This window comes from Pieris napi, chromosome 6 (assembly GCF_905475465.1).
Source record: "Pieris napi chromosome 6, ilPieNapi1.2, whole genome shotgun sequence".
In the NCBI taxonomy this organism is placed as follows: Eukaryota; Metazoa; Arthropoda; class Insecta; order Lepidoptera; family Pieridae; genus Pieris; species Pieris napi.
This window is the reverse complement of record NC_062239.1, coordinates 11,389,940-11,413,631: the sequence shown is the minus strand read 5'-3', so window position 1 is coordinate 11,413,631 and position 23,692 is coordinate 11,389,940. Positions and strand designations below refer to the sequence as shown.

The 23,692-nt window shown below is 34.4% G+C and overlaps 1 protein-coding gene across 3 annotated transcripts in view; it reads left to right on the top strand.

Annotated features, from left to right (window-relative positions):
* LOC125050138 (guanine nucleotide-binding protein G(s) subunit alpha) overlaps positions 1 to 23,222 on the top strand; it is a 28,760-nt gene extending 5,538 nt beyond the window's left edge. For all 3 annotated transcript variants that reach the window (XM_047649765.1, XM_047649764.1, XM_047649763.1), the window contains 9 exons: positions 10,188 to 10,311; positions 11,684 to 11,845; positions 12,392 to 12,475; positions 13,197 to 13,330; positions 13,531 to 13,659; positions 15,616 to 15,795; positions 16,376 to 16,574; positions 18,190 to 18,338; positions 18,919 to 23,222. In XM_047649765.1, coding sequence (XP_047505721.1) covers positions 10,207 to 10,311; positions 11,684 to 11,845; positions 12,392 to 12,475; positions 13,197 to 13,330; positions 13,531 to 13,659; positions 15,616 to 15,795; positions 16,376 to 16,574; positions 18,190 to 18,336 — 1,140 coding nt within the window. In that variant the 5' untranslated portion in view covers positions 10,188 to 10,206 and the 3' untranslated portion in view covers positions 18,337 to 18,338; positions 18,919 to 23,222. The remainder of the gene's footprint in view (positions 1 to 10,187; positions 10,312 to 11,683; positions 11,846 to 12,391; positions 12,476 to 13,196; positions 13,331 to 13,530; positions 13,660 to 15,615; positions 15,796 to 16,375; positions 16,575 to 18,189; positions 18,339 to 18,918) is intronic.
* Positions 23,223 to 23,692: the final 470 nt, after the last annotated feature.

Here is a 23,692-nt window from a genome sequence, read left to right as displayed (position 1 = left end):
CCGTAATTTACTGTCAATGTAAGGTAATCTTTAAAACCTGATCTGATCTGATAAAATTTTACATATGTATAGTTACATCTACGTGTGATTTAAAGTAATTTATAAATCCTGCAACAATGGCAAAAGAAGAAACAGACGAACCGCTATCTGAGTATAGTAAGTTGTTTTACACATGCTGCGTAAAGGTGATGTATTCATCACCGCACTACTGAGCCGCGTGTCTACGCTATTTTCTGTAGTTGTCACGAACCGTCTCGAATGCAAGTGACTTTCAACCGCGCGAACAGGCTGGTTTCCGTAAAGCCACTACAATCGACCACATCTGACTGTCCGGGGCACACAACAGTCAGACTTAAGACACATCAGCAAGGTGTCAGACAGGGCGATGTTATATGTCCCAAACTTTTTACCGCGATAATAGTGTTCTCATGGTTCGCACGGGAAGATCTAAACCGAATGCTCATTGACCTTTAGAAAGTCAAAATAAGTCGGTCTTGAAATGAACACAGGTACGACAAAAATTATGTCAGTCAAGTAGCATTGGGGAACTCAATTCTCGTGGTAGTGGATGAATACGTTTACCTAGGCCATTCAATACAATTGGGAAGATACAACTTCGAGAAGAAGGTCAGTCGAAGAATCCGCCTTGGGTAGCTTTCAGCAAATTGAAAAGCGTATTTTCAGCGGTTTCCCTCCCTCAATGCTTAAAGTCTTCAAACAGTGCGTCCTACTGATGATGAGCCACGGCTCTGAAACTTGGTTTCTTACTGCTAACTGGTGCACAAGCTCCGTATCGCTCAACGAGCTACGGAGAGGGTTATGCTCAGTGTTTCTCTACGCGATCAAATTAGAAATGAACTTAAGTCTCCGAACCGATATACCAAAAAGGCCGTAAAAGCTTAAATAGTAATAAATTTCTGGCGTGGATGCCGAGAACCAGTTGGCGAAACATTAAACGCCCTCCCACTACGACAGACGACCTGGTGAGGTTGGAGGGAATTTGGATTCAGAGCGCGGAGAAGCGGCCGTATTGGAAATTAAGGAGATAGGCTTATGTCCAGCAGTGGACGTCAACGGGCTGAAACGACGATTCAGCTGATTATGGTGAGAATTCAAGGTATAAGGTATGTTGGTAGAAAGAAGAAATGAACAGATACCATGACTGTATAAGGTGCATCTAGTTCAGAAAAAGATTCAGGACTAGGAAAGGAGGAAATGTCATGTCAAATACGATTTTATATGTTAAAAGTCTCTAACATTTTAAATTGTTCGTCCCCAGTTAATTATTCATATAAATATTCACGGTTATAATATGTCTGTATCAATTTCTAAAAAATATTTATTGTTCAGTCATGATGTATTGTGGTAAAAAGCAATAAAAATATCACATCATCTCATCTCAATACCTATGCAATATTACCTAGGAAATATTATTGTATTAGTAAAGGTGAATTTTATTGAAATAGAAACCAAATAAAATCTTTCTTTCTGTCATAATGTCTTACTCTATCAGCATTAAAATTTGTTTAATATAGATAAGGTAAATTTGTTCGTACCCTTTAGATTAGGTCACTAATAATAACATTATTTATAGAATCTCACAAGAATCTAATTATAGGGAACATAAAATTGTGTGGGCGAAAAATCCTCTCATTGTAAATAAAAATGTATCTACAACAGCTGGTTTTGTAAACACGAGCCGTTAATTCATCACCGGCTTCTAAAAATAATCAGTGACATTCGTGGTTTAATTGCAATGGCCACGGTTATGGGACGTCCGGAGTTACATCCTACGCGTTTGACCCGTCCTTTCACATATGAGTGTCAAAATCCAATACGGTTTTGACATGCGAGAGTGATATTTGCTAAGTCTCTCTATCTGTGGCTAAATGTGACTGTTAGCGCTCATATCAAGCCGGAGGTGTCTGAAGAGCTTTGGACACTAGAGCGTGGAGAAATAACTATTGATTTAGAAAATTTTACAATTCATATGTATCAAATAAAAGTATGTTAAAGTACCTATATAAGTCCTAATAGTTAACCGGCTGATCGTTTCTTTGTAAGCGTGTGTTTTAAAACATTTCATTTCGCGAGGAATTTAGCCAAGAACCTATGGGTTATGTTTTGTTACACGCACTGTGCGTTTTCCAATTACAGCACTAGAGCGCATTTTGCGGCATAATGCTCAACGTTGAGTGTTCCAACTACAGCAACGCTTCGCACAATTGAGCACTCTCAAAACGAATGCTCTCGCAAACAATACCAACACAGTGACAGAAAATTGACCAGTATTTATCTTTAAGTTGGCATTTATCGAAATTTTCGTTAGTAAATATTATTTATTGTTGAAAAATTTGTAAGGCTTTCGTTTCGTCGTAGATTTTGAAAATAATTAAAGTTATTTCAAACTGCTAAAAAAAAATATATTAGTATGGATGAAGGTATAGATAGTTACTTTTTTTATATTCCACATTTAAAATATGAATACAATTTTATTTTAAAATTCGGATCTGTAAACAAATTTACTTTACAGGATTATACTTTAGAAAAAATTGCAATGGTTTTGAAAAAGTATATAATTTTTTTAGAAATCATTAAAAAATATTACTCAAAACGTTAATTATGTAAACTTCTTACATGAAACTAAATATTTTACTGTTAATTAAGCTTGTTAAAACCTTATATTCTTTAAAGGTTTTCTCTTATTTCAGTAAAAAAAATTTAATGAAATAATTTGATTATTAAATTAAGCGTAAAAAGTTTTCAACCAATTATTATTGTTTACCACATTATTTATACATTAATGAGGTTGCTAACTCTATTCAGACCATTTTTTTGTCAACACTGACTTAGCGCACTCTGCTGATGCATTATTATTATTAATTCACGTTCCAATTAAGCTTCAGCATTATGCGGCATTGTGCGGCACTGAGTCGCAAAATGCTCTGTAATTGGAAAACGCACGCACTGTGTGCGACGTTTACTTGGGATATACCCTGTGGCATCATTCATCCGTGTTAATTCCCCTGTGGCCTCCTGTTATATAGACTACTAGTTGCGCCCGCGAAATTCTTTTCGCCTTAATATTTATTTATTTAATATGTTTTTTTTTAGCAGTGTTGGCCTAGTGGCTTCCGGCAGAGCACCAATAGACTTTCTTTCTATGTGCGCATTTAACATTTGCTCGAACGGTGAAGGAAAACATCGTGAGGAAACCGACATTTCTTAGACCCAAAAAGTTGACGGCGTGTGTCAGGCGCTGGAGGCTGATCACCTACTTTTCTATTAGATTTAAAAATAATCATGAAACATATTTAGAAATCTGAGGCCAAGACCTAAAGAGGTTGTAGCGCCACTGATTTTTTTTTTTAGTCAGCCTACCTTTTTAGTAGCTACGTACCAACATATTATGGAACATTTTGCTATGCTATTCCATAGAGAGTGTTCGCTTTTCCGGAATAAACACGTTAGTACTAAATAAAACTATTATTTTTTTATGTTCCAAGTTTTTCTCCATAAAAACCTTCCTCAGATTTTAAGAAATAAATAAAATAAAAAAATATTTTAATTGGTCCAGCCGTCTTCGAGCTTTGAGCTAAGCAACATATTTTTCGATTCATTTTTAATATGGATAGCCTTTAGAGTCAAAAGGATTTTGATTAATTCAAAGCAGCTACTAATTTCTTTCGGTTCTGTTATATGGGTATTATCTATGTGCGATCATAAATATACTACGAAATTATACTTTTAATCGAAAAACCGTTTAAAATACCGAAACTGTACACGTTTTTATTGTCACAATTGTGGTATCTGGAGTAATTGGGTTACGATAACACCACTGTTTACTCAAAGGAATGCCAAATTTCATATTATTAACCTAATTTCGAAGTGCGTCAAAAGTTTTATTTTACGACAAGCGGACATGTCAGGGGAGGATCTTGAGCTAGATTTGTAGCGCATATTCCATATAATTTAATCCATCCATATAATGTATCCACGTAATTTTGACATTTGTGACGAATATAGAAGGATAATAATAAAAATAGCTTAGGGATAATGCAAAAATTGTGAATGAATTTTTGGACGGACCAGTACTTTTGAGGTTTATTGGGTTTTTTAAATATTATTATGGACTAGTTAAAATAATTCACGAGATGAATCAATTTGAAAACCTTACAAATATGTCTCAGTTTCCTTTGTTTGTTTGTGGAACTGCTACAATGATCTATTTTGGTCAGACAGCAGAGTTTTTTTATAAATATAAGTTCCCGTAATTTACTGTCAATGTAAGGTAATCTTTAAAACCTGATCTGATCTGATAAAATTTTACATATGTATAGTTACATCTACGTGTGATTTAAAGTAATTTATAAATCCTGCAACAATGGCAAAAGAAGAAACAGACGAACCGCTATCTGAGTATAGTAAGTTGTTTTACACATGCTGCGTAAAGGTGATGTATTCATCACCGCACTACTGAGCCGCGTGTCTACGCTATTTTCTGTAGTTGTCACGAACCGTCTCGAATGCAAGTGACTTTCAACCGCGCGAACAGGCTGGTTTCCGTAAAGCCACTACAATCGACCACATCTGACTGTCCGGGGCACACAACAGTCAGACTTAAGACACATCAGCAAGGTGTCAGACAGGGCGATGTTATATGTCCCAAACTTTTTACCGCGATAATAGTGTTCTCATGGTTCGCACGGGAAGATCTAAACCGAATGCTCATTGACCTTTAGAAAGTCAAAATAAGTCGGTCTTGAAATGAACACAGGTACGACAAAAATTATGTCAGTCAAGTAGCATTGGGGAACTCAATTCTCGTGGTAGTGGATGAATACGTTTACCTAGGCCATTCAATACAATTGGGAAGATACAACTTCGAGAAGAAGGTCAGTCGAAGAATCCGCCTTGGGTAGCTTTCAGCAAATTGAAAAGCGTATTTTCAGCGGTTTCCCTCCCTCAATGCTTAAAGTCTTCAAACAGTGCGTCCTACTGATGATGAGCCACGGCTCTGAAACTTGGTTTCTTACTGCTAACTGGTGCACAAGCTCCGTATCGCTCAACGAGCTACGGAGAGGGTTATGCTCAGTGTTTCTCTACGCGATCAAATTAGAAATGAACTTAAGTCTCCGAACCGATATACCAAAAAGGCCGTAAAAGCTTAAATAGTAATAAATTTCTGGCGTGGATGCCGAGAACCAGTTGGCGAAACATTAAACGCCCTCCCACTACGACAGACGACCTGGTGAGGTTGGAGGGAATTTGGATTCAGAGCGCGGAGAAGCGGCCGTATTGGAAATTAAGGAGATAGGCTTATGTCCAGCAGTGGACGTCAACGGGCTGAAACGACGATTCAGCTGATTATGGTGAGAATTCAAGGTATAAGGTATGTTGGTAGAAAGAAGAAATGAACAGATACCATGACTGTATAAGGTGCATCTAGTTCAGAAAAAGATTCAGGACTAGGAAAGGAGGAAATGTCATGTCAAATACGATTTTATATGTTAAAAGTCTCTAACATTTTAAATTGTTCGTCCCCAGTTAATTATTCATATAAATATTCACGGTCCATGAATATAAAGCTCGGTTTGAGCTGCAGGTCAAGTCTGAAAGCTTTGAGTATCCAAACCTTTAAGCTAATGTAAAACTCGACGGAGCACTGAACGATTGCTATCTCTAAGTAGTTCCTCAATCTTTTATACTAAAAAGAAAACTTTAATGCACACACTTAATAGAGTATTAAACAGTAAAAATACAAATAATTATGGACGAAATATCACTAAGTAATAATTTTATTTATAAAAAGTGTACAATTTTTTAAAATTTGAGCCGGTAAAGACTGATAAAAACTGTTTACTGTGGTTTATAATTTTTACTTCTTTTTGAAGTGAAACTTAGCGCATGAGGGTAAAATTTTTACGGAACGTCACGAAGATGTGCAGCGTTTTTGTCGAAAAAAAGGGAGAGTGTGATTGAGACCGATTGAGAGAGAGTGAAATTCGTTATAGAAATACTATTTTTAAAATTAAAATTACGTAAAGTATTATGTCACATTAATGTATTTGATATTTTATGCATAATAATTTTTTGAAATCTCAAATGACGAATTGTACATATCAATTATATTATCAAATAAATAAAGTTAAAAAATTAAATTTATCAAGTATTTGTATTAATTTTCGACACTTAATATTATAATGACAAATAAATTCATTAAATTTTGATTTATTTATATTATCGTTAGCACGTATACAGTGTGTAAACAGTGTGAATATAGATATACAAATACATGGAGTGATCACATACAGGTACATGATCATCTATTGGGGCTTTTACCTTAGTAATAATTCTGACATGTGTACTTTGTACGCACGCACATTTTTTTTTAATTTATTTAATGCTCTGTTCTGTGTTATGGCGTTCATTACCGTGTCAAATCACCGCTACAATTGTTTTTTAAGACAAGAGGATCTAATTCTGTTCATATATAATATATATATATATATATATTCTGTTTATATATTTTGATATCAGTCGAAAAATCTTTTGTCTAATCGAATCATAAATTAAAATAACGTTGATATATCAAGGAATAAATGCTTTACATTTGTTCCGTTTAAACAACGGCACGCTGTACGTGAATTCAATAGTACTAGTTTTGTTTTCTTGTATGATTAGTGATTACGTCGTACGAATATCCGAAACCCGCATTCTAAAGTGCTATTGATAATTCAGATAATGCTTAAAGCGTAATGTAAGTTATGGTTTGTGTGACGCCGAATCCTGGAAATAATTAACCGCCGAAATCGTTTGGAGTACGCGCGCCGCAGGACAAATGCCATTGTATAATGAACCTATTAGCATATTTGCTGCATTACCGCGCGAACAATCGCGCGATGAATAGTGTAGACTAGGAGATGGGTGCTTAATTACTTGTTTATGAGTGCGACTTCGTATTAAGACACCAAAGCGTTGTGTTACGCCGGCGGGACGTGATTTTTTATACTATGTATAGATTGAACTTAAATTTCGTTATCGTATAGTATTTATTTAATATATTTTTATATGATAGTTCTTAGATACAGCTTTGGTCTTTAATTGATTTTTGTTTATTAATGACGTGTGCAGCAAACACATTTTAGCGCCTGTATAGCTTTACAGCCGGGTTCTTTATATGATGCTTGCCTGAACTTTAAAATAAAAATAAATCAGTGGTGTTTTGGGCCTCAGATTTCTGAATCGATTTCATGATCATTTTTCAATCTAATTGGCAAGTAGGTGATCATTCCAGTGCCTGACACACGCCGTCGACTTTTTGTGTCTAAGACATGTCGGTTTCCTCACCGTTCGAGCGAATGTTAAATGCGCACATAGAAATAAAGTACAGTACACAGCCGGGGATCAAATCTACGACCTCATGGTTGACAGTCGCACGATAAGGCCACTAGGCCAACACTGCCTTCACTTTATGAATAATGATAATTATAAAGTTTTATTTTCAATATTTACAAATGTTGAAAATACAGTTCAGATTTGTTATATTATAGATTCTTTTCTTGTTATTCTTTGTACCATTGATCGGATCGGAGCCCCTTCACAGGTAAAGGCCGCCTCCTCCTTAATGAATAAGTTTGCATTAAAAATAAAAACTTAAGAACACAGCTTAGATTCGAATGCGTTTATGTTGAGAATTGCCATCTTAACCACTTGGACCTGCTCCAAAAAGTGCGCTTGGATTTATTCTATTATTATTAGTATTTGGTCATTTGGCTGGCTCTTAAGCTACACATAGTTTGACGAGCTCAATGGCACCGATCGACGGATGAGGTCGTATACGGAACATCATTACCTCCTTGGTATGCCTGACGACGCGTTTATGGTCTGAAAATGAAAGTTTATTGTATGTATGACGTACGCATACGTTTCGGTACAATTGAATTGTAGGTGACATATATGGAGCTCATAGTTTTGTTTATAAGCCACAAATATATATGTATAAGAAAAATATGTTATAGAGATAAAAATTTGTATGAATAATCTTAAGACACTGTTGGTTAACTAATTATCTAAAAAAAAGTGAAAGTCTACTAAGTCGGACTATAGATATGTTTTTGTTATAATAAAAGTTTTAAGATATGACGGCTCATTGTTCTAGTGGTTAGACTGCGAATCCATGGTTCCCGGGTTCGATGCCCGGCTGAGACGAACATCGATGTGATGAGCATTAGGTGTTGTGCTTAGGTCTTGGGTGTTTAAATATGTATTTATATGTCTATCTATCTATAATATGTATGTATATCCGTTGCCTAGTACCCATAACACAAGCTTCACCAGCTTAGCATGGAACTAGGTCAATTGGTGTGAATTGTCTAATCATATTAAAATACTTAGTTTTTAATTACTTCTTTCAGATTATTAGATACACAGATTATTAGATTACATTCGTAATCTCATCTTTATACAGATTTTACTTTACAACGAATATATATATTTTTAAATTCGTAACATCAATTACGTAGACATAAGTAAATTTAAAAATACTCTACAGGTATTGAATCAAAAAATATGCTTCTAAGCTCAAAACACTACTACTACTGGACTAATTTGAGTAATTTTTATTTATTCTTTGTACTCTGAGGAAGATATAAGTTTACTTAGGTTTAATTCCGTAAAGGAAAACACCGAACAGTCTCTATGGAGGTAGGTACACCTTAGCAAAATGTTCCATATGTTGGTATGCACCTACTAAAAAGGTAGGCTAAGTAAACAATCAATTTAATGAAAACTTATTAGCTGTACTAGAAGTATGTCAAAGTATAAAAATTCTGAGAGAGACATTTGTATGAAAAAGCCTAAATCTAATGGTTAATCCAAATTTTTTTATAATCGACGCATTTTACCTTCGTATAATTCTAATCATATATTATATAAAGCTTTAAAGTTTAAAGTAAGCTTAGTAGAGGCTGTTATAACAATATTATTTTACAAAGAGGCAGTATATATTTCAAGTATATTAAATTGAGAACTTCTTTTCGTTTCGTTTCTCAAGCGGTCGCAGTCTGTTGGAAAAAAAATAAATACCATCTACATACGGGTACAAAGGATTCGTTATTAAAGGAATTAATAAATATTATTATAATTTTACAGTGACGGGGTTGCAAGAATGTTTTACTTTTGGCTTTTTCGTGGGTCGTGATATATAAATGGTTGAGAAACGATGTCTAAGTCAATACATTATAATATTCACTTATAATAAGATAGTAAGATTTAGGCTCCAAGCGATGGCCGAATCGTATACGTTATTGTCAATTTGAAATCTAAAGGCCATAATAGCCGTGCGATTCTGTTAATCCGTGAGTTCACCTCGCACTAACAACGCTCCCTTTGTCACTCACGTCATTTTTGGAATCTCATGGTATTCTGTTAAGCAATTTCACATTACGTCTTCACAAGCGGAGGGAGCTTGTAGTTTATTGTGTATTAGAATGCCAAATCGTAAAATGACTGCTTCACGACTGATTTGAGCGCGACCGCCGCTGCGAAAACCGCTGTGAGAGTTCGAAATGTGAGTTACAGAATCGCAAGGCTGAACTGTAACTTGCAACTTCATACAGATCAAATGGTTTGACAGCTCTTCAGTATGATTGACAAAATGCGATATTTAATGCCAAGTCTCGAATTTCAATTGCGACATTTACACTAAGCCCTATTATGTGCGGAGGGTTTTGTAATTTGTGGGACTCAGTAACTGTACCTACTAAAACAGGCTAGCGTACTTTAAGATGTTCTTATTGGAGAATCGTAGAAAATTAATTGATATATCGTTTGCATATAAGATATTTAACAATCAGGTTGATTGCCCCAACCTTTTAACTAGGCAATGAGATATGGATAGTTAATTCCCCACACACAAACTATATTCCTTTTTCTATCGTTTTTTTTTTCGTTTATATTATCTTATATTGTATTTTATTTTTATTGTATCAGTGTGCCGAGCGTTGGCAAGCTTTTATAAATAAATAAATAATCGGTCATCATCTGGCTGAGACAGGACATTACCCTTATTGCCCGGTATGGTATACTGTCTTTCTGTTTATGAAAAGTCCAAACTCAGGCATTAAATATAAATCAGTTTAGTTAAAAAAAGTTTGTTTATTGAGACTTGACGTGAATGGTTCCAGGTGGGCTGCGTGGTCGGCAATGGGCTGCTTCGGTTCGCCGGGCGCCAAAAGCGGCGAGGATGACGCCAAAACGCAGAAACGACGGAGCGACGCCATCACACGCCAATTACAAAAAGATAAACAGGTAACCAGAAATAATATCTTAATAAGCCTTGTTGGCAGTGGCGTAACTATACCATTTGGGGCCCGTGGCTAATTATTTTGATGGGGCCCTATCAGTAAAAATCGTCACGTTGTATTCAGTTTAATTTTAATATACTTCGAGATTTTCAGTGTACTCAATTACACGTTGTATATGTCCCACTAATGGCCATAGGCCTCCTCTCTTAGACGAGAGGGAATGGTCTGTAGTCCCCACGCTAGCCCAATACGTATTGTAGACTTCACATTCATCCGTACATAATATCTCTTGGGCAGGGGCCCTCTTGAGTCGGGGGCCTGTCGCATTTTGCCAGCACTGCCGTCCTATTGTTACGCCACTGCTTGTTGGAAGTATACAGTAACAAATTTAATTCATATTATTCATTATAAAGGAAAAAAAATTGTTGTATCAAACCAACACCATCTTGGAAAGTTGTCTTCACTTTATTTTTTCAGAAATATTTATTTGTAGTCCTGAAAACGTAATACCGACATATTTCTGTTTCGTTAACGTCTGAAGCAAATAAATATTGAAATAATAAAATCACTTACACCGAATTGAATCCTAGACCCCCGGTGTAAAATTCTTGTGCACTAGTTTCAAAATATTATTAATATATACTAACTTGTGTTTATATATGTTATTCTATTTTTTTTTGTTTTCGACACTATCGTATTGGTTTAGTAAGGATAGTGAATGTATGTTTTGTGAATAAATAAACTTGCTTGTCTGCTTGTAATCTTAACCAAGACTTTAACATAACACCACAGGAAAGTACAGTAATCCCTCCTACAACGCGTACTCTTATAACGCTGTCCGGGTGTACCGCGTTATAGGAAATCGCGTTGTAGGAGTATTGTCGTAAAACAGTTTTTTGAACAATTCAATTAAGAAACTAGGAGCACGAATTTTATAAAGTTTAATTTTGTAACAATACAATTGAAACAGGTGCAAAGGTACGCAAAACTAATTATGACCTTGACAAATCATTATAAATTTCCCACGGCAGAAATATAACTTAAGAAATCTCCACGTTTTGGGGGGAAAATACCGCGCTAGGGAGCGTTCAAGTATTACGTAACGAATTTTGGGGGGGGGGTCCTTTTGTAAAACGTTACGATACGGGGCGGGGATTGAATTACGCGTTATTGTTAATATTATTTTCGACTTTCCAGTACTTTACACCACATAATGGTAACTTTTAGGTATAAAGAGTCACTAGGTGGTCAGAAAAACGTTACGGCGCGTTAGATGGGGGGTTAATCTCCAAAAATTGCCCTTAAAGGGGACTAGTACAGTACACATTGTTTTTTACTTAATTCTTGTCAAATAATTTTATGACGTAAATTTCCAGTTATATCGCGCAACGCATCGCTTGCTCCTCCTCGGCGCTGGCGAGTCCGGCAAGTCGACGATTGTGAAACAAATGCGCATTCTCCACGTAAACGGATTCTCTGATAAGGAACGTCGGGAGAAGATTGAGGATATCAAGAAGAATATTCGCGATGCGATTCTCGTGAGTAAACCATATAAAGTTATATTAGATTGGCGTTAATTATTAATAAGGACTTTTAGATTTTATTGAAGTCTTCTTTTGGCGCGTCAGGGATAAATTATGAGAGTAAATTATTACGATGCGCGTGCACACCGTTACAAAAAACCGACACCCTGAAGTTAGCTATAGACAATTTTTTTATATATACAACTATTTGTATGATATTTAGACAATGTTTCTACATAAATATTTGTATCATACTTTAGCTGTCGCCTGTCATAAGTCTACTGAACTCTAACCAATTTACGTGAATTAAATAGTAAATATCAATATGTATAAGTTGCATGCTAAAATAAAAAAATGTTGTTTTTTTGTGATATTTAAATAAGCTTTGTTTAACTAGATAATGCGTTATAATAAAAATTTCAATGTATTAAATACCTTTTTTCTCAACTGATGTTAAGTGATACCGACGCCCATAGACACTTATATTTCCGGTGTGTTGGTGGCCTTTTCAAGAATTTTCTAATGCAATTTTCCAGATCTTGATGAGCTTTGTAATTTCAGACGATAACTGGTGCGATGAGCACGCTTACACCGCCCATACCTCTCGAAAAGGCCGAGAATAAAGCTCGAGTTGACTACATACAAGTAAGTTATAAAAACATAATTATATATATGTATATTGTATAAACTTATGTAAGAAAAACATATAGTGTAAAGTATGTTTCTCTAAGACAATTGTATGTAGGATTAATATTTTTTCTATTCTCGATTTAGTATTAAAATACAAACTGCACCGGCCGCGCTTACCCTACGTCACCGATCTCGTCAGAGAGATGTGAATACACAGTTTGCGTTCTGTCCCACTCCAACGCACCTGCGCTACGTCACCGATCACGCCAGACCGATGTGAGATGCAGTATGCGTTCTGTCCCGCTCTGACGCGTATTGGCCGCACCTATATTACGTCATCGTGTGTTAGGTTTATTTTCGTTACGGAATTTCTTGATTCGGTCGCCGCGTTCAAATCCCGCGATAAAATCTATGCAATAGCTTAAAAACTTCGTCCGTTTCGTTATCATTTTATATTATCTAATAGGTGATCAGCCTTCTATGCCTTGACACGCCGTCGACTATTTGGATTTTTGGCATGGTTTCTTCACTATGTATTCCATCACCATACGACCGAGTATTGAATGTGCACCATTGGCACAGCAGGGCATCGAATCTATGATTATATGTATAGATTATATTAATTGTTCAAGTTCAAGTATTACGTCACGCAAATTTTCGAGATTATTGAAAATATAGACTAAATCAGATTTTTTTAATGAGAAAAGTTAATGCTGAATGTGATGGTAATTGCTAGGACGTAGCTTCACAACCGGATTTCGACTACCCACGTGAGTTCTATGAGCACACGGAGGAGCTCTGGAAGGATGGAGGGGTTCAGCGGACATATGAGCGCAGTAACGAGTACCAGCTTATCGACTGCGCCAAGTAGTAAGTAGAATATAATATATATGTATATCTAGATTTTCTGTTTGTTCCATATTTGAACAATATATTCCTGGTACAAAATATGTTTAAAATAGTATGGTAACATTTGTGTTATTTTAATTTTTTTAACATTATATTTCATTAAAAAAATTCAAATTAAGGAATTTGAGTTAATCTTATTTTTAATGAAATTTGTTTTTCAGTTTCCTGGACAAAGTGCACGTGATAAAGCACCCAGAGTACACGCCCACGGAGCAAGACATCCTTCGCTGCCGAGTTCTCACTTCGGGCATCTTTGAGACGCAGTTCGTGGTCGATAAAGTCAATTTCCAGTAAGTATACTAATATATTTATGTATCGAAGGTAAATCAGTTACACACATATACACAAATTTATATTTTTTTTCTATAGCGTATTTTTATCATTTTGTAAATATTTGTTCTTTTCATTTTTTGTTTTGCTTAATATATTGTAAATAAACTAAAAGTATAGATAACATCAAAATATCAATTGCCGTTTAGCCTTGGTGCCTGAAGGGCGACACCACAGTACTATTTAAATTCCTTTTAAGTGAAGAGTAAATACAATTAATACATTGTATTGAATACATTTATAAATTCGGTTAGAAATTACAAGTTTCACAAGTTAATATATTGTTGAGATATGTCGACATTCACGAAACGAAAGACGGAACGTTCAGCTCGATTGTGATTGGTCCAACGGACGTAATATGACGTGCACGCGTCCTTATTGGACTAGAAATGCGGTTCACAATCGATTACAATCTTTTAAAACAAAGTGCCTTTATAGCGTGGGAGAGTATTTAGAAGTTTTGACAACAATTATAATTAATATGACATTTGCATGCTTATTTTTATATGGCTGATTGTGCGGTGTTGTTTAAATTTAATCAATCTGAATGTACCATTTTTTGCGTAAATAAACGATTTATTATAATTATTATTATCGATCAGAGCCTGAACAAAACAATTTTTGTTTTACTTTCTCAGCCCCTGAATACATTTTAAACAGTGGATCGAAATCTTAATATAATGTATAATCGACACCTCCAACGTGTCTATTATTATTTAATATTTGTTTTGATAATCTTTACTAATGTACATAATGTAAGCTATTCTGCTCCACGTATATCTGTATTTGATTCTGATTGCTTAGTTTGAATTTGATTATATGAAAGCAGAAATTATTTGATTCATATTATAATTTTTGATTACTAAAATATTAATGTACGTTCGTGAGTACACAATTATTTAGTAAAGTTATTATAAGTTATATATTATATATAAGTTAAAATAAGTTCTATAACATATTAATTTTTTAATAAAACCTAAGCCCTCTATTGTGTTGTGTGAATTACTACATTTTATAAAAATAATAAAGTATGATTTGTATTTATTTATTTATAGAAACTTGTCAACGCTCGGCACACTAATGCATTGGTACAAAAAAAAAATACAATTTTAATGTGACAAACACTTTTTAATATTCTATTCGTGTATGTAACACGAATAGATAATTAAAAAAATAAACAAACAAATTAAATTATAAAAACTAAACGAAAATCGATTTTAATAAGTGAGTGGAGGAACTATCAATATTCAGCTCGTTTGGGAGCGTTCAAGTATTACGTGACGAGTTTTGGGAGAGGGGGGTCCTTTTGTAAAACGTTACGATGCGCGGCGGGGATTAAATTACGCGTTATAGTATTAACTATTATTATTTTCGACTTACACCTCATAATAGTGAGTAAAGAGACACAAGGTGGTCACGAAACGTTTTACTATACTCGAGTACAGTACTGTACTTGGGTACTGAAAAACGTTATGGCGAGTTACATGGGGGGGGGGGGGAGGGAAATCTCCGAAAATTGCGTTACGTAATACTTGAACGCTCATTATCAGAATGCCCTTGTACGCCTACTTTTGGTCATTATGATAGATTACGAGGTATTCTTTTGTATAAGATGTCTAAGGCAGGTAGGTACTCTACAATCCAAAAAAAAATCGATAGCTTGACAATGCCCCGGATTACATATTATAATACTGTAATTAAGAAAAAAGCATTGGAGTGTTATACGAACTATAAACAAATGATTTTTCCGACTTCTTGCAGTTAGCCTACAAAAATATCTTTATCATATATCCACTAATGAGTGGAACTATAACGACGTGACGTTGTTAAAAAGATAAAAGGTACTTTAACTCTTCGAGCGATTCCTCATTCCTCTTTGAGTCAATACGATATGGTTTAGCTTTGTTAATTTTCAGTATGTTCGACGTGGGCGGTCAGCGCGACGAGCGCCGTAAGTGGATCCAGTGCTTCAACGACGTGACGGCTATCATCTTCGTGACGGCCTGCTCCTCCTACAACATGGTGCTGCGGGAGGACCCCACGCAGAACAGGCTCCGGGAGTCGCTGGATCTCTTTAAGAGCATATGGAATAATCGGTACCTAATAGTTCTGTCCGCTTTGGAAATATTCCCTCGGTACATATTTCTCTGGATTTTGTGATGGAAACATTAAATGATCCAGAAATAGATGTAGACCGAGAGAAAATTAAAACTTAAAATATTTCATTCAATTTTAAATCTTATATATAAAATTCTTGTGTCACAATGTTAGTTACCATACTCCTCCGAAACGGCTTGACCGATTTTTATCAAATTTTATAAACATATTTAGTAAGTCTGAGAATCGGCTACTATCTATTTTTCATACTCCTAAAGGTTGTCCACCCCGAAAATTTTATTTTTTAGACAACATATTTTGTTTTTTTTTTATAAAGCATAGAAAAATACATACAATCCATAATTTTCTACGATCTACGATCAACCCCTATTTTTTATTATAGTAGATAGTTATTTTTATTGAACTAAAAAAAATGTTTCCTAGAAATAATATACATGGCAAAACAATTTTTGCCGGGTCAGCTAGTTTCAATATAAATATATACAAAAAGCACTTTAAAAGCTATAAAAAATGAAATTATTTTTTTATTCGGTTCTGATCTTTATTAATGAATTCCAGATGGCTCCGCACAATATCGGTGATCCTGTTCCTCAATAAGCAGGACCTGCTCGCGGAGAAAGTGCTCGCGGGCAAGTCCCGGCTCGAGGATTACTTCTCGGAGTTTGCCCGATACCAGACTCCGCCTGACGCCAGCCCCGACGTCAGGGACCATCCGGAGGTGGCTCGCGCTAAATACTTCATACGGGACGAGTTCCTGGTGAGTGGGGTATGGGGCTTGTGGGCATGGGAATGTTGTCTTGATGTGAAAGGTCACTTTCCAGACGAATTTTATTTGTGGCAATTTTTTTTTCTTTTTTTTTTTAAAAGTTTTTTTTTAAAAGACAATTCACACCAATAGACCTAGTCCCATGCTAAGCTGGTGAAGCTTGTTTTATGGGTACTAGGCAACGTATATACATACATATTATAGATAGATAGACATATAAATACATATTTAAACACCCAAGACCTAAGCACAACACCAAATGCTCATCACATCGATGTTCGTCTCAGCCGGGGATCGAACCCGGGACCCATGGATTGGCACTGACCACTAGACCAATCAGTCGTCAATTGACACATATTGACATACATCCATAGATATTTTTTGTCTAGTGGCCCCGCTAATTGCCTACTAATAATTTATAACTGAAACAGCGATTAGGACTAGAAGTTCTAGACTTTACTATTCATTATTATTACTATATAATTTATTTCGCCTATATTCTGTGGCAAAAGTTGTATTTTTTTTGGGGTTATTTCTGCAATATGTCTTCTTTAAAGATTCATTTTTTTTTCGTTATAATGTAGAAAAAATATAGAAATATGCATTTTTTTTAATTAAATATAAAATATTTATAAATTTGAGTCGCTCAAATGCTCACATTTTGTTACAAGGTGCGGCCGGGGTTACGTCTCGTGTTTGTTTACTAGGCGTAGAAGTAATTTCGTATACATTTTCAGTTTTAGTAGTACAGATCATTGAAAATGCTACCCTATTAGATTTTAAAGTTATACTTCTTTTGGCGCGTTAGGGAAAGATGATAAGAGTAAATTTTTACGATGCGCGCGCACACCGTCACAGAAGACCGACACCGTGAAGTTGACATAGTCAACATTTTAAGATAAAAAATGTCCATTTCTTTAATTATGTAGAAATATTTTTTTGTGATATTTAAATTATTTATATTTGACGGCTCATTGGTCTAGTGGTTAGTACCCCTGACTGCGGATCCATGGGTCCCGGGTTCGATCCCCGGCTGAGACAAACATCGATGTGAATAAGCATTTGGTTGTGCTTAGGTCTTGGGTGTTTAAATATGTATTTATATGTCTATCTATCTATAATATGTATGTATATCCGTTGCCTAGTTCCCATAACACAAGCTTCACCAGCTTAGCATGGGACTAGGTCAATTGGTGTGAATTGTCCAATCTAAAAAAAAAAAAATAATAATTGTGAATAAACATTATACATCTACGTCCCACAATATTTATAGTTTAGTGGACAGATTAATACAAATTGGTACATGTACAAAATGGGCAAATATTGGTTAATTAATTTATTTAAATAAACTTTATTTCACTAGATGCGTTATAATAAAATTCACTGTATTACCTTTTTTCTATTGTTAGTGTCGTTTTTTCTACAAACGTTGAATAAGACGAAAGATAATAAGATTTTTATCTTGTTACGCCAAAGAAGTATAACTTCTAACGCGTGAACATAAGTACACACACGTTTTTTTAACTTATAAAAATAATAAATTCAAAAATCCCTATCTTCGGTCCTCGTATATATGCGTTTAAGAAGATTTGAATTCTGGTTCCAGCGCATCAGTACGGCCAGTGGCGAAGGCAAGCACTACTGCTACCCTCACTTCACGTGCGCCGTGGACACCGAGAACATCAAGCGCGTCTTCAACGACTGCCGCGACATCATTCAGAGGATGCATCTGCGGCAGTACGAGCTGCTCTAACGGTCAGTATGTCTATTATATGTGTATGTGTATTTTTTAAAATAGAAAGAGACATAGTATTGTCTTTTATTGACATAACTTTTACACATTTAAAGGAAACAATTTTTTTTACCGAGCAAACAACAAAATGTGTGTATAGACTCAGATGTTTACACTCGTATTGAAATTTAAAAATGTGCCTGACAAAAAGGTTTGCCATCACTGACACGTCAAAAAATGATAGCTGTCAGAATTCTACGGAATTTAAAATCAGAGTATTAGCCCGTTTATTTCCAAATGTAGAATGTACAGTTTAGTTTTTATCCAACCTTCCTTCTTCTCCAGCTTTTTCCAAATATCTCTATCCATGTCTTTCTTTCTCCATTCTCTTCCTGCTAACGCTTCTTTCTTCTATCTATCGTTTAAAGGGCGCTCTCTTCTTCTTCACTGCCCGGTCCTTTCCATATAGTTTTTAAAGTCCACCTTATATCTGTGCATCTTGCTATATGCCCAAATAATATACTAAACTAACTATATCACATACATACTGGTATGATATCAAAATATATAAATACATATTCTTAGATGTTTCGATAATTGCAGTGAGAACGGCGATTCCAATGCGCCAGGGCTGGTTCGAAGCCGGCGTGATATGACACCAAACGAATACGACAGCAATATTTACATATTATACATATACTATCTATGTGTAACGCTCCAATATTAAATTATACAAATCTTTATTAGCGATGGCAATACATAACATAAGTCCTTTGAAGTCGATATATTTACAACTATCTACACAATGAGAAACTCTTTGACTTTATTGTCACTTGTCAAAAATGGATTCAGTATTTATATAACTTTTTATTATCTGTGTTGCCATCGCATGTAGAGCAAAGGCTGGGACATACGAGGCAATCTATTTACTTTAATACGTCACTAAGTGTGTCCATAGCCTGATCTCTTGCACATTATCTGTGGTAATTGGAATGTGATTTTGTACACTGACTTTAAATGTGTTTTTCCATAGACTACATACTCTTACATCAACTTTTGAGTAATACATTTTTGAAGTTCGGAAGCCAGAGACGTAACTAATAATGTTATTCGTACAGCTACAAAATCGTGTAGCTTCTTATGTTTAATACAATATTTTGTTGCAGTGAAAAACAGTGTAACTAAATCGTGTTTAAGATAATGTGCAAAAGACCGCCGAGCGGCAAGTCACTGATTCTTCTGTCGCATGGTGTTTCCGGACGTTACGTACGCGTATACGTACTTCGTACGTTGCTACTTTGAAACAACCAGTGAGAGTGTGGGTTGATCTCGGAATGAAACTACAAGGGTATTACCGGTTCAAAAAATCGTCTTAGATTTTTTGGTGTGGCAACATCCTTTTTGTCTATGAATTTTTAAATTAGACGCGTATTTAACATGATTGCAAGTTTCTATAGGATATAATTTGCACTTAAATTTTAATATTTTAAGATTTTTAAAATTCACGCTACATTCCGAGATGTAAACCTTTTTAGAGCATAACGCGGCTTTATTGGTTCGATTGTCATTTGTCATTCGAATAACATATCTTTTAGGATATATAAAAAAAACAAAAGAGACAAAGATGTAATGAATTAATTGTGTTTATTATTTATTCTACAATGGAGTATTAACAGAAACAACATAAACCTTTTTTGAAGAAAAAAAAAAGAATAAGTTTGACATGTGACAATGACAATCGAGTCATTATCGCGTAGAACAAATCGTTTTATATTGAGGATCATATAGTTTGATATTTTCGAGGCTACACATAGTATTATGTATATGAGCACCTTTAGCTTTTTGCCCATTTTTATTGATGCATATCACTGAAAATTGTTATCTATTAAAACATAGACAATGCACTTTGGATCAAAATTTCTGTCTTTTCAAAGTGACAAATGTTTTTAAATCGGAATATGATTCTCTTAACCCTTGTTGTCGCTATGACTATGTTTTAAGAGATAACAAGCTGGCATAATAATTTGTTGATGTTTTTTTTATATTTCAGTTTTTGTCTATGAAATAATTTGACATCTGTGGATGCCGTTTTTCAATAGTAAATTTTACAAACGTTTTTTTTATGATTTTTGCGTATGCGCACAATTAAATCATGTAAATTATACTTTTTTACCGAATGATTTACTGCAATAATCTTTATGTTTTCGTGATGTATACAAATATGAGTTGTATTCGTAGCTGAATAGGAGATCTTGTATTTTTATAAATCATTGAATTTGTATTTTTTAAGTTTATTTTTAATGTTAAGTTTATGTCTTCCATATGTATATTTTTTGCAATTTCTTTTGTCTTATTAAACGACGCACATTGACACGAGAGCTTCGCTGTGTAGATTTTGTTGAAGTTATTTAATATATGGAGCTTTTAATAATTATAAGGTCCAAAGATTTGTTCCCGGTCGCATCTAATGCGGCGATTGGAAGTTTATTAGCAGTATTTAATTTTTCAAATATTCGCGGTTGCCGCTAAACTTAAAACCGCTACATAGAGATAAAGATGTGGTGGTTTTTTGACAACCTGTATTTTTTTCGAAAATTAATATATTACATTTAGCCCTAAGTACAAATGTAACTAACATTACGGTAATAATATTACAAAATAATTATTTATACGATTGATTTATGTACTTACCGATTTGTTAGTCTGTGAAAAGAAAAATATTTTTAACGTTCAAAGATTATTGGTAGGGTATTATTCATTCTCGAAGGAATTTTATAAAAATAGGATTTGAAATGAAATGGTCCTTAATATAAGGTCGATGCTGGCAAGAAATGTGCCATATTTGATGTCCTGCTAGCGGAAACACCATAAACTAATGTTACCATTATTAAATCTACAGACTATATGAGAACTCGATCCTTCCTAGAACCTTGTAAATTAACAAATCATCTATTTTGCTTTGAAATAAACGTTTTGTCGTTATTTTTAATATATATTTAATATTGAGAATTGTATTTTTCTTTCGTGTTAAGTTTCTTTGTAAGTAGACAAATAATAGATTTACTTCATACATTTCTTGGTGCGTAGTCGTTCGTATCACACGGAATATATACTTTTTAGGTTTGGATAAGAAAATTCCATTCGGTTAATTATTATAAGTGAAATTATTAATTATTGGTAGGAAATTTTTGGCTTTTAAAGATCTGCTTATTTTAGTGAAATATAGAACGACCGCCGCCGACACCAAACCATCTCATCGTGTAATTAATAAAATGGCATCTTGAACTTATGTATATGCAAATTAAGCAAACTATTTGGTAGCTATTTTAAGTAAGTTTAGTGTATCGCGATAAATCGAACGCAAATATCTATAATTTAGACTGCTAACGTAAAGTTTCTTGCGAGTCACTGTCCACTAGTCGGATTTTAAAAATAATTTTCATTACACCTGCAACAAACGAGGTGGCTTCGATGGCTGCTTGGCTTATATTTAAAACGTTTTTAAAACTGACAATGGAGATGGCAACACGTCGCGAATCTCAATCTGCACGCGTCAAACTGACAGATGTTTCCGCCATTTTTAATCTATGGTTCTTTAAACTTTTTGTAGCATGTGGTGATAGTATTGTGCAATATTTTAACATTCTTATTTTGAACTTGAACGTTAGCATTAATCGGATATCTGCTATTTACGGTCGTTTCCAAAAACATAGCTATCTTTCGATTTTTATGTCCAAATACGAAGTATCATAATGTGAAAGTAAGAAAGATAGATAGGTTTTGTCTATTGCTGTATATTTCTGTCCAGTCCCCGCTACAACGTACAATTTAAGTAAACGCAATAACACGTGAGTCATGTATAAAGTAGAATATAGCATATTTTCTATGTTTTTCGATATGTAGATGATATACTGCCAGTGTCGATGTCAAAGTTAAGATAAAGATAAGATGTTTCCGAACGTGCAATCCTCTTGCACACGACATCAAAGAGTCATCCTTGAATTACGAGACGAGACATAAACGTTAACTGAGATTTTGAGGTTGAAACAAAAGAAGTTCTCTTGATTCAATTTTGTAAGTGACAAATGCGAAGATAGGTTCGTCCACATTACACGATTATAACACAAATTATTACTATAATGATGACTTTCGTTGCATAAACGTTATTTAATGTTCTGTGGACGAACTGTTCAAAAGGAGGTGCGAACACGGAGGCTTAATAAAAATCTCTTCAAAACGGAAACTTAGCATAGAAAAATAAAATTTAGTTTCGCGTGGAATCCTCGACTAGTAGTAATAAACGTCCGTGGCCAATAACCAAATAGTATTGAACAATTTCCCCTTTTTTAAATCTTTCATAGTAATAAGTGATTGTACTGCGCACAATATGTATGTGAGGGAACTTTCGTTTCGACTCTTTAAAGTGCAGAATTATTCTGCAAAATATTTTTTGGTAATATTTTTGACTGTCGCTCACTTAGCGTCCCTGTCTCGCTGAAATAAACGCATTTAACTGCTCATTTATGTATAAATTCATCGGTTTTATTCATTTTAAGAGTAATCAAATCGGCACTCCTTATTTACAAATTGTCTATTGATCGTAATTATATTCTATCATTTGTTTTAATGTTATTATTAGAAAAATCTATATATTTTAACAAATTTTTAATTTTTAATATACCTAATTAATAAAATTCCTAAAGATAAAATTTTTAACTATTTATGTGTATAGTAGATTCTAGAGCGAGGTAAAGATAACGAACGCTTATTTTAATTTGTTTTTCAGAGAATCGCAATTTATTTACTGTCTTTTAAATTACCCTTAACTGATGTGTACACAAAAATCAGTATGTTTCAGGCATTTTGAATCAGACTTAATGTATGTAAAAATAAATGTTGTTTTAAAATTGTGCTTTTTTATTTTCCTGTACCTAGTATGTAAATATAAGTTCTAGAGGTTTAATTACATAAGGTGAAACCCAAAGTTCGTAATTGATACACGCCCGACGCCGTAATTTTTTTGTGATATATAATCCATAGGAGGCGCACGCATAATCGACTAGCCCTAGGCCAACACAGCTCTACTGGCATGACCATGCCGAAGCGAATAATCTGCTAATTATTCTGATTTCATATACATTAATTTCAGCTAAAATAAAATAAAATATCTTCAGGAGAGGTATTTGTTATTTTTGGTTTCAATTCAAAGTTATGGTTTTGTTGTGAATGTACAATACTTTTTTTATATTTTTGAGGCCACTTGAGTCAAGTGGACTCATTCGAGTATTGGGTGATTTTCAAAACGCATAATTAAGTATCTGTTTCGTATATAAGTAGAAGAAAAAATGATAATTACTTCCAGATTTTAAGTAATTTA